Source organism: Alligator mississippiensis, chromosome 1, assembly GCF_030867095.1.
Source record: "Alligator mississippiensis isolate rAllMis1 chromosome 1, rAllMis1, whole genome shotgun sequence".
Taxonomy (NCBI): domain Eukaryota; kingdom Metazoa; phylum Chordata; order Crocodylia; family Alligatoridae; genus Alligator; species Alligator mississippiensis.
In genome coordinates, this window is record NC_081824.1 from 3,968,102 (window position 1) to 3,982,090 (window position 13,989).

General features: G+C 52.1%; 1 protein-coding gene and 1 long non-coding RNA gene across 2 annotated transcripts in view; both read right to left on the reverse strand.

Moving 5' to 3' along the window:
* The window catches only part of LOC102559022 (L-gulonolactone oxidase), a 37,426-nt gene that overhangs the window by 10,850 nt on the left and 12,587 nt on the right, over positions 1–13,989 (reverse strand). The window contains exon 6 of the mRNA XM_014598260.3: positions 13,668–13,853. Within this exon, the coding sequence (XP_014453746.3) occupies positions 13,668–13,853 (186 nt within the window). The remainder of the gene's footprint in view (positions 1–13,667; positions 13,854–13,989) is intronic.
* LOC109282061 (uncharacterized) lies at positions 6,315–8,461 on the reverse strand. The gene is made up of 2 exons (XR_002088942.2): positions 8,155–8,461; positions 6,315–6,775 (listed from the first exon to the last, which is right to left on the reverse strand). It is a non-coding gene; the product is annotated as an uncharacterized LOC109282061 (long non-coding RNA).

A 13,989-nucleotide genomic window follows, 5' to 3' on the forward strand; every position in this document is an offset into this window, starting at 1 on the left:
AGCCAAACGGCTGGGAGGAGACTGCACTTGGAAACAGGCTATGAAGTGTGGAATGAAGGTTTTCGAGACAAGAAGAGCCCAACATGCAAAGGGAAGGCGAAACCATACCCAGGACTGTTAGGGATGACCTCCATGTGTGAGAAGCCCTGGGGAGGAGTGTCACTCCTGCATTGCCCTCTACAGCCACATCTGCAGCTGACCAGTGAGCTGATGCCTCATTTGGTGCAAATCTATTGTCTGGTGAGACAGACAAATGCCTGCTAAGGATAATGAGTGGCATGGAGGGGCGTCCATGTGCGGACAGGCCAGGTCAGTTGAAGAAAGAGCTGCTTGAGGCGGGATATAAGAAGGGTTTACTAAATGGTGAAGAGAAAGTCAACAGGGATTTACTATTTACTGCGCGTGTCTACACAAGACACTTACTGTGCAGTAGCCTACTAACACTGGGTAGTAGTGTGCCAGGCAAAACCCGTGCTAATACATCACTGTGCAGTGTTATTAGGCTATTGCACAGAAAGTGCCACTAAAAAACTGTGCACCAGCACTATTGCACAGTAGCACAAGTTACTGCACATTGGATTAGCACTTGGATAACCAAATACTAAGCTTAACGCGCCATAACTACAGAACATGAATGAATGTGTAGATGCACCCAGTGTCTCTTACAACACAAGAACGAGGGGTCACGAAATGAAATGAGTAGGTAGTAAGTTTAAAACAAACACCAGGCAACTCTTTTCCACCCAGCATGGCATAAAAGCGTGGGTCTCGTTACCACCAGATGCGGTGGGAGCTGAGCGCTCAGCCAGATTAGCACTGGGCTGGATACGTGCTGGGAGGAAAGGGGCATTAGTCACTGTTCAGCAGGGCAGTGAGGGGCACAGCCTCTGCATCACACTTTCCTGGACCTTAAAGGCTGCGAGGGAGCAAGCGAGAGAAAAACAGGGAAACCCCCCGCTCAGACCCAGTTCACTCTCTTTTGGCATCCGCTCTCTGCCGCGGTGTGATACAAGAGCCTGGGCGAGACAGACCTGCGGTCTGACGCAGCATAGGGCAGTTCTTCTGCTTTTACGTATGACTTCTCTAATAAAGCACACTGGGACTGTTTTCAGAGCAAGCCTCTTACAAGATTGTAAAATATAACCTTTCTGCTCATGTTGGTGGTGGTGGTGAAAGAAACGGGGGAGATTTGAGTGATTCATGAGGACTAAATTATTCAATCAAAAATTCCAGGAGCTTTAATTGCTGCAGAAACCAGATCAATCCAGCAACGAGCCATTCCCTTTGGCCGGGATGATCTTTCTGTTTTTTCATTTTCATTGTCATGAACTTGACTTAATAAGGACTTCTGTGCAATTAGCCAGCATTAGGTTTGTGACCTGTGAGACTCTGGCGAGATGAATCAGCCGGATGGGTAATATGAACACTACTCGCTGGGAGAGATGTCAGGTCGCTTATGGCTGAAGGAGCAGGTTGAAAATGAACGGGCAGCTGGGAACCATAGAAAATGAGGGTTGAAGGGATCGCAGGAGGTCTCATCTAGTCCAACCCCTGCTCAAAGCAGGACCAGCCCCAACTCCATCATCCCAGCCTCAGCTTGTCTATCCAGGTCTTCAAAACCTCCAAGGATGGAGCGTCCACAACCTCTCTGGGTAGCCTGCTCCAGTGCTTTACTACCCTCCTAGTTACAAAAATATTCCTAATATCCGACCTCAACTTCCCTTGCTGCAGCTTGAGCCCATTGCTCCTTGTCCGGTCGTCTGTACCACTGAGAGCAGCCCAGCTCCAATCAGCCTGGCTGGGCTCCAGATCTACCACTAGCTCCCTGAAGCTGGGAACAGTGCTGACTTGCTCCTGGCCTCGACTTTCCTAACGGATAAAAGCAAGAAGTGGCAACAAATGAAGAGATGGTGCCCAGAGCACATCGCCGTGAGTGGTGCTGTCACCACCGTGGCCATGAGGTCCTTGCGGCAGTGGCTGGGCTGGGCATGGTGAGGGTCAGAGGACTGTGGTGGCCTATGAAGAATGCCTTTGGGTGCTGTTTCAGCTCCGTTTCATGAGGCAGCCCTCTCTCTGCTTCCTATTTATGGTTGAGAGCTCGGGAGAGTTTGCCAATGGGTCGCACTGGAGCACGTGCGCCTTGGAGTCGTATAGGAAAGTCGAGCTGGAAGCGAGCTCCGGAGGTCGTCCCTGCCCGAGGCAGGGTCAGCCCTGTGCAAACCAGCCCGGACACATCCTTGTCTAACCTCTTCCTAAATCTATACCATCAGCCCTGCTTCACATGCTCAAGGCCCAGGGCCCAAAGACACCAAAAGCACCTGAACCTGCCCCACTGAGTGATCCCAGGAAGAGACTGTCCTCTTTCTATAAAGGATGGCAAAACCCCTGCAGTCCAACGCCTGTCTGAAAATCCCTTCCTGAGCCCAAGGCAGTGTTGGTCAGGGACCTCCACTTGGGTCTCAACAAGAGCATTGGCACAGCCCGGTCTCCATCCCCGCTCTGGGCTGCAGCCGGCACCCAGTGGCTCTGAGGAAGCGGAAAAAACCCAACACCTGTAGCAATAAGAGGAAGAAAAAATCCTCTCCAGTTCCATGTGGCAATAAGTAAAGCCCAAAAGCCTGGGAAAAAACAGCCTCAGCTCTGCTCTGCAACCTGGGGATGGCCAACACCTCTGCAGACCCCACCCCTACCACACCTCACGGCTTCAGGATGTGGGCAACCACACTTGTCCTCTTCCCCGTGCATGAGCACTCAGGCATCTCCCAGCTCAGCCATGCATCCGGCCCATCCAGAGCAGAGCCACCCCCAGCACCCACCTCTCCCGCTGATGGCTTGTGCATCTCATTTGACTCCCAGGAGTGGAGTCCGTCTGAATGGAAGGAAGAAACCCCCCAGGAGGATCCTCATTAGAAGCTGTTTGTGTCCTCGCCAAGTGGCCAGGGGCACAGAGAGCCCAGCCAAACCAGACCGCTAATGAGCGTGGATCTGACGCCAAGCACAAAGAAGGCCTGAGATCTAAGCAAGGAATGGTGTGCACATAGCAGCAGGCTGGATGCTAAGAGCACATCTGCCCTGCACAGCTGTTCCCATCCCCGCTGCGTCATGAGAGTACAGTCGACATGGGGGGCATGAGGACAGACAGGCCTCAGCCTCATTTAAACACATCACTTACTCTGGCCAACTCTGGGGTGGGGGAGGCTTTCAGGATAATGCACTTCATATTTAAAAGAGTTTATGTAACCGGTGGAGGAGCTGCAAGTGGGTTATGACATGTCCCTTGGAAGCGAGAGACTGTACATGTTAAAGCATTATCGTGTAAAGATGATTGCTGGGACTTTAGACATCAGTGCACAGGGGCTGGAGTGAAAACTGGCTGCAGCACACCTGCTAACAGGCCGTCCTGCTTTGCACAGGGCCTTGCCTCGTCTGCAGGGGTGGAAAGCTCAGGCACAAGGAGCTTCTGTGCAAATGCGCTGCGTTGGCATGCAAGATGACTATGCAATACCTCATTTGCCTAGAGATTTTCCAAGCCCATGAAATTGCCTACAATTCTTCTGCTCCATATTCATGATAGAAGAAGGATTCGCATTAGACACCAGATTGCTCTCAGGCCCTTTTGAGAGGGGTCCCTCTCTCTTTGGCACACTCCTTGATAGATGAGATCCAGTCTCCATCCTCAGATAGCTCCCTGCTCTCCATGCAAAAATCCTCTGGACAATCCAGAGGAACAGGCCAGAGCGGATGGGTCAGAGATGTTGCCTTCAAGAACAACTGGTTTGGAGGAAGATCTGCTAAATCCCCTTAATTCAGCCCTAGTTTCTGTCCATGTGACAGGGTGAGACGATACCACAAACCCATTCACTGTTGAGAGCAGCATCCTATTCTTCACGGCACTGATTCATGCAGAGGCACAAAACACCCCTTGCCTGAGAGCTACCGACCACCTTGCAGCCCAACTGGTTGAGATACTTTGTACGTAAAGTCCAACCCACACAGATCCCCACGCACGCAGTCTGAGACCAGTCCAGCAAGCCCCTGCTGCAGCCACGTTGCACAGCTCGGACATGGGGTGAATGTCTCAATTAATTGCATCTGCTGTTGCTCTGAATAAGCAAGTTTTAATGAAGGGCAAACACCCAGGGGCTTACTAAGCACACCTGGCTGGGCTACAAAGCCTTAATGAGGTCCAAGTGCCTGATGCATCTTCCCTACCTCACAGCAAGGGGTAAGAGGATACGGACTCATAGAAGATGAGCTGACAGGGCCCTCGGGTAGTTGCATGCAGTCCAGCCCCCTGTTCAAGGCAGGACCAGCCCTGTCTGAATCAGCCCAGACAAGACTTTAACCATCCTCAGTTTCCCAGGAATCAGCCTCTCCGGGCAGCCTCTTCCAGAGCTGAACCAGCCTCCGAGTGAGGGAGCTCTGCCTCATCTCCAACCTACATTCCCCCTGCTGTAATTTCAGCCCATTGCTCCTTGCTCTGTCTCCTCTGGCCGCACAGAATAGGCCATCCCCACCCTCTTTACAACAATCACCCTTTGGGTATTTGAAGACTGCTTTCACACTCCCTCAGGCTTCTCTCCTCCAGACCAAATCATGGAACCAGAGACAAGGAGGGTGGAAGGGATCTCACGAGGTCGTATCTAGTCCAACCCCTGCTCCAAGCGGGACCAGCCCCAACTCCATCATCCCAGCCAAGGCTTGGTCTAGCCAGGTCTTCAAAACCTCCAAAGAGATTTCCACCAGACCAGATTGCAGTCAAGCACTGAGCAGGGCCCAGTGGCACCCAGCTGGGTCATAGAGGTCTGAGGGTTCATAAGTGACATCTTACTTTGTCAGATTCTAGCAGATCTAAAACTGCCGACTTTCTCAACCGGTTAGACCCTAAGGGACCTGCCATACATTCAAATGAAAGCTGGATAGAAACCAGCTATAAAGCGGTTATACATTTTCAAGCACTAACTGGGTAGCTGGTTGGGTCTTTTTATAGCTGGATGGCCATTTTTATAGTGTGATTATTACATCACACATGCAGCCCGTCTAAATGTGTTGTGTGATTCACCAGTTAATTGTTTGATAATAACTTTGCTTGGGTGGACGGTCTTAGTTTGTAGGCATGGCAGGTCTACTTTTATTGCATAATTCACCAATTAGTTGGACGATAATTACTTTGTACGTGGGGCCTGTCTTACTTTGCATATGTGGTGGGTCCAAATGTAGTGCACGATTCACCAGTTAACTGCATGAACATTTCTTTGTATGCATGGCGGGTCTATATTTATTGTGTGATTCACCAGTTAATCATGTGATAATTACTTCACACATGTGGTTGGTCTTACTTTGTACATGTGGCAGGTCTACATTTATTGCACGATTCACCAGCTAACTGAGTGATAATTACTTTGCACCCGTGGTGGCTCTACATTTATTGCATATTTCACCAGTTAACTGCATGATAATTACTTCGTACGTGTGGCAGGTAGGAAATGTATCGTGTGATTCATCAGATAATTGCATAATATATGTAACATGCAGCAGAGGCCTAAGGTGCCACCCTGTCCTGCCTTCTACTGTCCTTTGACTTGCAAGCAGTGGTCCTGATAAAAGAGTCCAGGGTGCTTTTGGCCTATTTGGGGGGGGGGGGGGGGTTGCAACAAGAGTGCATTTTTAGCACAATATTGAGCTTCTCGTCTGCTGTGACCTATGGGATCTCTCCTGCAATACTGTAGTCTAGCCAGCCAGCCCCCCATCCGAGAGTCCACGGTTGAGGCAGCATGGAGATACTGTGACGATGGGAGCCACATGGCAAGCAGGAGAAGCTTTCCCCCCCTACAAGTGCACTCACTGAATAACGGCTGGTCACTGAAGAGACGCAGCTCTCACCCCCCGTGAGTGATCGGACACGGAGAAGGCTCCTTCCCCTTCTCTGCGACCGGCCTCGCTCTCAGTTTGTCAGGAAGAAAAATGAAAGCACCAGGAAGACAATCTCTTCCGATGTGCATCATTAGCTCGCTTGGCTGGCTGATGGAAGAGCCAGGGACAGGGCCATGAGTAATGGCAGCTCGTGGCAAACTCCCAGTTCTGAATTGGCTTTGTTTTAAAGGGCTTCCTCCCCCTCCATCCCTCATCATTGCCATCCCTTTCTCCTCCTGTTCTTGCCGGTGCGATGGATGAACCCAGGTGCCCATGCCAGAGGCATGGAAATCAAGCTAGAATTCAAACTGGATCCATGTGGCTTGGATTACTACAGGCTGAAGTCACAGGATGGAGTCGGGGATGAATGGAAAGCAGACATAATTAATTCCACTGCAGGCTAGAATAAGGTGGACCTTTTTTTAGCAGCGGGGGTAATTAGCTTTTGGGGCAACCCCAATGCCTTTGGATGAAGTGAGTCACTGGAGGTCTTTAAGACTCCCCACCTGGCTCTGGGCACGGTGCTTCCAGAAAGCTGTGGACCGATTGCAAGGAGTCCAACGGAGAACAAGACAAAGGAGAGGTCTAGGAAACAGGATGTTCAAGGAAAGCTTGGAAGAACCAGGGTTACTGGGTCTAGAAAATAAGACTTTCTCATTAGGAGGGTGGTGAAGCAGTGGGACGGGCTCCCCAGAGCGGTTGTGGGGTCTCCACCCTTGGGAGTTTTGAAGACCCAGGTAGACAAAGCCTTGGCTGGGATGATGTAGTTGGGGCTGGTCCTGCTTGGAGCAGGGGTTGGACTAGATGTCACCTCCTGAGGTCCTTCCCACGCTGAATTTCCTACGATTCTGTGTTTTCATCTCTGGAAGTTTTTAAAAGCAGATTAGAGAGAAGCTCAGATTTGGCAATTTGCACGAGGTCAGAGAGAGGCTGGGGCGCTCCCCTGTCTCCACTGCACCAGCCCGATGACAGCATGCATCACTACAAGCCATCCCTGATGCTCGTTACAGATAGCACAGCTAATGAGCTGTGCATTCCCTTGCAACAGCAGGACGCACACTTGAGATTGCTGCCGTCAGCAACGCAGGCAGCAGGGCAGATGCAGGATGCCCCCAACCTGAGCCTCAAGGAATAGGGTCACTATGCCACAGTGGGGCTGGGACTCAGGGCCTCTTCCAGGCCAACAAAGAGCCTGAGCCACCTCTCCAAGCAAGCTCCTATGCACTTGTGCAGGCTCCAGCCTGGCGTGAGCAAAACCATGAGCTTTCTTGGGGCCAGGAGGTGCCTGGAAGCTGGGACTGAAGCCATGCAAACCATGGAGATGTGGGCATCCTTTTCTGGGCTTGCTTGGATGAATTCAGAGCCTCAAGGGAACATCTCCCTTCCCTCTGGCCTGGACACTCCCTCCCTGTGTGCAGCTTCCCCCATTGCACTGTGATGATGACCCAATGACACCAATGGCCTCCTGGTCTTTCAGGGGCTCAGGGCTGACTTATTCCTCCATCTTCTGCCCTTGGACAGACCTCCAGGCCACCAAACCCCAGTGCCCCAGCCTGGAGGACCCCATGAGAGACCAGGAACTGACTTCACACACAAGGCAATAAGGGAAGGACTCCATCTTTCCTCCATTGCCTCTGGCTTTGCACTGAGCTGTAGGGCCAAACGATGCTCTATGGGTTGCCATGTCCCAGTGCACTGGTCTTAGGGAAATCCCTCTAAATACAGAACCAGGGGGGGCCGTCTCCGGTTACAGGCCCATCCTGAAGACTGTCTGGGTCAGTGGCTGGTCACTGGTGGAAGGTAATAGAGGAGGGAACTGGCGTTGGGAAAAACTGGCTGGAGAAATGGGAGGGAAGGGTAGGCTGGTCTGGACAGTCAAATCATAGAAATCATGGAAAATGAGGGTTGGATGGGACCTCAGAGGGTCACATCTAGTCTGGACCCCTGCTACATCAGCTCTGTGTCCTGGATCAAGCCTGCGGACAGAGCTGGCACCTCCCATCTGGCCTGCGGGGTGTAAAGGGTAGGACATCACTGCCATACAGCAAAGTGGGAAGCTTGTCAAAGCAAATCCACTGTGCTGCGTACCTGGATTTTCTCCGAAAGGGCCTGATTTGCCCAAAAGTTGGTGGGACCGGGGGGAAAGATGCACGGATCATGACTGAAGGGGCCAATGAGCCTCAGCCCGTGGTCATAAGGGAGACGGGAATACAAGAGACACCGCAGTGAGGTCAGACGCACCCCAGCATCTCTGTGCATCTCGGCTCCCGGCTCTGACGCCGGCTAGCTCAGCACGCGCCTCCCTGCTCAGCGCTTGTCAGATCTGCTCTCCTCCCAGGAACGTGGTTCATCCCCAGTTCACAGAGCACCGCTCTGCAGAGCCCCGCGGGCCCGTCTCTCAGCCCAGACCCAGCCTGCGGAGAGCAGCGACTCGGGCGAGGGACAGCAGCTCCGCGACGCTTCGTGGCAGCTCCATCTGGCATCCCGAAAATCAAGGCTCTCTCAGGAGGCTGCAAAACAGGAGCCAGAACCTCCTGGGAGAGAGACTAGCTTGCATGGGTGCCCAAAACAGCCCTGTCTCTGGGGCCCAGCTCCCTTCTTGCTCTTATCAGGTGCAGGCATTTCGGTTACGTGACACTATCGTTATGTTAAGCTAAGGCCTCACGCAAGAACTTGGGAGGCTTCACTGACCTAATAAAAGAGCACAGGGAGCCAAAATGCTGATTTAAATGAAGAAACAGGAGCTGAAACAAATTGAGGAGTCTTAAAAAATTAAATAAATACAAATTTTTTTTAAAAAATCAGACCATGCTCATCAAAGAGCGATAACGAGTTGAGCTGGAGATACCCAGGCTCAGCAGGGGGGGAGCTGGAAAAGCCTGAACTCCGCAGGCAGTGAGCTTGAGAGGCCCGAACTTGGCAGGGGGGAGCTGCAGATGGCACGGGATGAGTTGCAGGGACCTGGATTTGCTCAAGAGACCAAAAAGGGACATCTTGAGAGAGAGAAGAGTTGGTGTGGAGTGGGGGCATCTCGGCTATAAGCACGGGGGTTGCAAGACTCTCCCTCTTGGCGTGACTTTGGGGGCATCTGTGCATGTAATGCATCACTTGCCTTTGTCTGGGCAGTTTGGCTGAACCAGGTGGACTGCTCTCCAGACCCACTAGTGCACTGTCCTAAGGGGAAATAACCCTCCCCGAGATTCATCCACCGAACACAAATTCAAATCATTCTTTCTTTATCATGCCCAGGCTTCAGGAAATGGCCTCCGAAAGCATCCCGACCCAAGCAGCCAGACCCCCAAGAGCGACAGCTGGTCGGGAACACCCCCACGCCTCCGAACAGCATCCAAGACTGCTACCACCCGATCCCTGCAGATAGCCATCCCCGCAGCCCCTTGATTGAGCTTTTGATCAGCTTCATCCCTGCCAAGGTTGTTTCTACTGGTTGAATTTCCTTTAGCTACAGCCCTAGACTGGCAGCAGAGCAAATGCGGATGTGAATGGTGTGTACCCCTCCTCCTTAGCAGCTGCTGCCAGGAGCAAGCTTGTACATGGTTTTTCATCTCCCAGGCCTAGAGCCAGGCAATAGTCATGGGAGATTTACCAGGCATCACTGGCTTTCACAAGGCCGGCAAAGCAAGGGACAGGAGCAGCAGGGAGTTGGACCAGATGACCCTCAGGGTCCTATCTGAGTCTATGACGTTGCTTGCTTTGTCCCTGCAGTGCTCCAGACCTTTGAGACGTCAGCCTTGAGGGTCCCCGGCCCACCTTGGCTACAGCAAAGTGACCTGCCCCCAGAAACAGAGGAGCAGGGTGTCACTCCCACGCCAGAACAGAGCAGCTCCATGCAGGGATGATGAAGCTAGTTGTGTGCAGGCCACCTCCTTGCATGCAGAGCCATACTGTCCCTTTATCGCGGTCCCTCTTCTCTAAAGATCATGGGCAAGTCTGGCTGAGAAGGACCTCACAAGGTCAAATCTAGTCCAGCCCCCTGCTCAAGGTAAGATCCTCCCAGCCAAGTCAGTCCAACCTGCTCTTGGAAACTTCCAAGCATGTCCTTGAAGGCAGCTCAACTGCTACCTAGTTTGTGGGGAGCCTGCAAGGAGCAGAGGGGCATCTCTGCATAAGGCTGCTAGGTGCACAGGGAATATGGGGAGGGGGCTGGATAATCCCTTGGACCTCCCCTTCATATGCACCTTTACAGCCCACCTGCAGCATCTCTCAGGTGCACCAAAGGGCCACAGGCCACCCTCTGAGAGCCAGCACTCAGGACAACAGCTATCCAATATAATCCAATACTCTCTTATTTCATTAGTCTATAAGGGTGCATATTGACCCAGCCTTTCCAATAGACTCCAACCATATAAACATGCTGCTTTTCTCCAAACACAGGACTTCCCCGCTCCTTCCTTCTGAGCACTGTGGTTTCGAGGCTCCGTATACTTTCAGAAGTCATAAAACTTGTTATCTAGCTGAAGCTGGTCCTGCTTTGAGCAGGGGGTTGGACTAGATGGCTTATTGAGATCCTTTCCCACCCTAATTATCCATGCTTCTGTGACTCGGACCCATTGCTTTTGAGACCAAACGTTCACCTCCCTCGCCTAAAACTGCTCAGTCGACCCTGCACAGCTACAAAGTGCATTGCTCAAAGGCTTCAAGAGCCCCTGGACCTGCCACAGGTAAAGTAAGGGGATGAGGGCTTCAGTGTCCCACCACGGCAAGGGTTGGCAAAGAGCACGAATAGTCATAGAAGAGCGGTGGGGAGCTCCAGAGGTCACGTCTAGTCTAACCCATGCCTGAGGCAGGGTCAGCCCTGTCCAAACCAGCCCAGACAAACCATTGCCCCAGTCTCTTAGCAAAACAACACAGTTGCCCCTGACATAGCACCAGGCATCATCCCCGATCCTGCCCCAGGGAAACCAGGGGGAACACGGCAGTGAGCATCCTGCCTCTAGAAAAGGCTGTTAACATACCCTTAAAAGACCCCAGGCAGAGGCCGTGCCCCAACTACAGAGAAAAGCAACGCCCCCAACCCCAGTCCATACCAGTCTGACAGGAGTGGGGATCTCTTCCTGACCCCAAATGCAGCATCAGTTTGACCCTGAGCAGAGAGGCAAGACCCTCCAGCCAGGACCCTCTGGGGTTGGTGCCAGCAAGAGCATTGGCACAGCCCCGTCCCCATCCCCATCCCAGGCTGCAGCACCCAGTGCCTCTGAGGAAGGTGGAATATAAACCCTCTGACACTTGCAGCAGTAGGACGGAAGAAAAAATCCCTTCCTGGCCCCATGTGGCACCAGCAAAACCTAGAAGCCTGGGAGTGTGGACGAGTGGTTAGAGCAGGGGGCAGCGGCCGGACTCCTGGGTTTTATTTCTGTCTCAGCCATGCTATCAGCTATGAAACTGAATCAGACAGGCCATTTAATTGCTCTCGTTTACATACTGGGTTGCTGAGGCAGAGGGAAGAATACTGATCTACCTCCAAGGGGTGTTGTGGAGCCTAATTCAATTAAGGATTGTAAAGCCCTTTGAAAGTCACATGCTATGTGCGAGTGCAATGGGTTATGACTACAGCCCAGGTGTCGGTGATGTGGAGCCACACAGAAAAATCCCCTTGAGAGTGAAAAAACCATCTCTTCTATCCTCTCTCCACACACTATGGTCACTCAGACCTGGTGTGAAAGCTGTTCCCATCTGATCTGTAGAGTAAGTCTACAGAGGCCTCAATCAGGCATCACTCCAGATCCCTACAATGTGCGGCATAACGGGGCTCTGACCCTGGATTGGACCCCAGTGCAATACAAGCAAGACAGCATGAGCAAGGCCACTGGGAAACCCCCATCTCTATGTGCATCCCTGGCATGAATGGGGCTGGATGTCTCTGTGGCCAAAGAGCTCCGTGGTCAGGGCTTTTCAGTGACCCACCCAATGAGTGATTTCAGTGCATGGATCTTGTTCCCCTTCCTAGTGCACAAATCACCTAGTGTATGGTCACAACAGAGGGAAGCTCAAGTGTGTGAGGGGGACACAGATTAACGTGGCTAGAGCGTGGCAGTGCAATTTCTAAGAGGTGGGGGCTGCACCAGTGGGGGCCATGCAGCCACGGGCCACAACAGGCCAAGCCATGGAGCCCCCCACCCAATACAGCACCCCATGCCTCTGGGCCTAAGCTTGGACTGAATAGCAATGACAAGCTGCAACATGCAGCCAAGCAGCAAAAGGCCTCAAAGCCTGTGCCTGAGGGTGCATCTACACATGCACTTTAATGTGCATTAGCCTATTGTAATGCGCATTACAGTGTCACTAAAATAAAAAACTGTGCTCTTTAGTTAATGAGCGGAGACAGGCTAATGCACAGCATTTGTATAAACAGTGAAATATGCATCAGCTCTGAGACAATGGCAGCGGCACGCTTTTGAACTAAAACACATAGAAAGTGTCTTAGTTCAAATGCGCACTGCCGCCATTGTCTTGGTGCTGACATGCATTTTGCTGTTTATACAAATATATGCAATGCGGCGCCGGGCGCATCAACTCACATGCAGATCTCTGGCACGTCAGAGCAGACAAATGTCAGTATATAAATGCCTGGAGGTACTAGATTGAATGCATTAACTAAAGCACATTAATGCACATGTAGACACGCCTAAGCGTGACTAGCTGCAAAATGTGGCTAAGCAGAAAAGATCCCAGATGCCTTTGCCTGAGTGACCATAGCACGAACCCTTGCAGATGCAACAGCTGGCTTAGCTAACATGGCAAAGGGAAGCCATTTGTACAGCTCTTGAGACACCAGCAAACAGAGCACAAAGATAAAGTAATTTGGGAAAACCAAGCAGCCTCGTCAGGCCACGAACAAAGGTGAGGGACGAAAAAAAGTAGTAAAAATAACAATGTGAAGCAATTTTCCACAAAGGGAAGGGAGAGATCATTTAAAAAAAAAAAAATACCTCTCCCTCTTGCTTCTTTTTGCTTCCTCAAGGATATCAATCTTAACTTCTTAGTACTTTTGGGTCCACAAGAAATCTGGTTTCATCCAGTTTTGAAAAGTTCAGTGAAACAGAGACGTTTAAATAAAACCATCGGGGATGAGGTATTAGAATATGGAAAGGATGCTTACCAGCCACCCGTAAATACCGGACACTGGCTGGAGGGAATTTGGAGACGCTCCTCCATGCCGACCATTGGGAGAACCCCCTGCTGACGGAGACTGGGAGCCTGGCCAGCTTCGCTTCGCAGTAATCAAGACCCATCCCATAAGATTATGCTTTACGCTTTGCTGCTAATCTTGCTTTGTCGATTAATCTATAAACTTCTCACACGGGTTGGAACATCCCAAGGGTCCATTGGCGTTTTTTTACCCATCCACCCAGGGTGAAATGTGTTAACACCTGGGCCTCAGCCCTTGTGGACAGCTCCCCATTGCACCACGCAAGAGCCCCCCACCTGCTAAACCATGCACCTGGACCTGCATCTCAGTGTCTCAGGCCACGTTGTGCTGTACTGCCCATTGCAGCAGGCAGTGAAAGCCGGAGGGAGGTAGGACCCGGAGCCGCTGGTTGCTAGTGCAGCTGGAGCCATGTGGTGGCTGGGCAGGAGCCCAGGGGCCACAAGATAATCCCTTGTGCCCTATATGCAGCCCATTGGACATCCCTGGCCTAAAGCATTGTGCGCAACCAGGAACTTCACTCCAACAACCTCCAAGGCAGCTAGAAAGAACCACCTCTGCTTTTCCTCTAGTCCCAACCCGAAGGTACCTCCTTGAGGGTGGAGGGGAAGGTGGTCTCCTGCAGGTAAAACTCCGGCACGCACTGGAAGGTGATGGTAAGCACGACGCCCAAGCACCCGAGGTGCACCCGGGCTGCTTGGAAGATGTCCGCGTGGGAGCCCTCGGAGCACTCCAGGATCTCCCCCGCCGCCGTCAGCAGGGTCAGCGCCACCACCTGCCGGAGGGAAGACGGCACAGAGTCACAGCAAAGAGCACCCCGGGAGGAAGGGCCAACAGAGCCGGGCAGGGGTGGATAATGCAAGCCAATGCACGGATCCACCGTGCCTCCAAGAAGCCTTAGCCATGGCCAG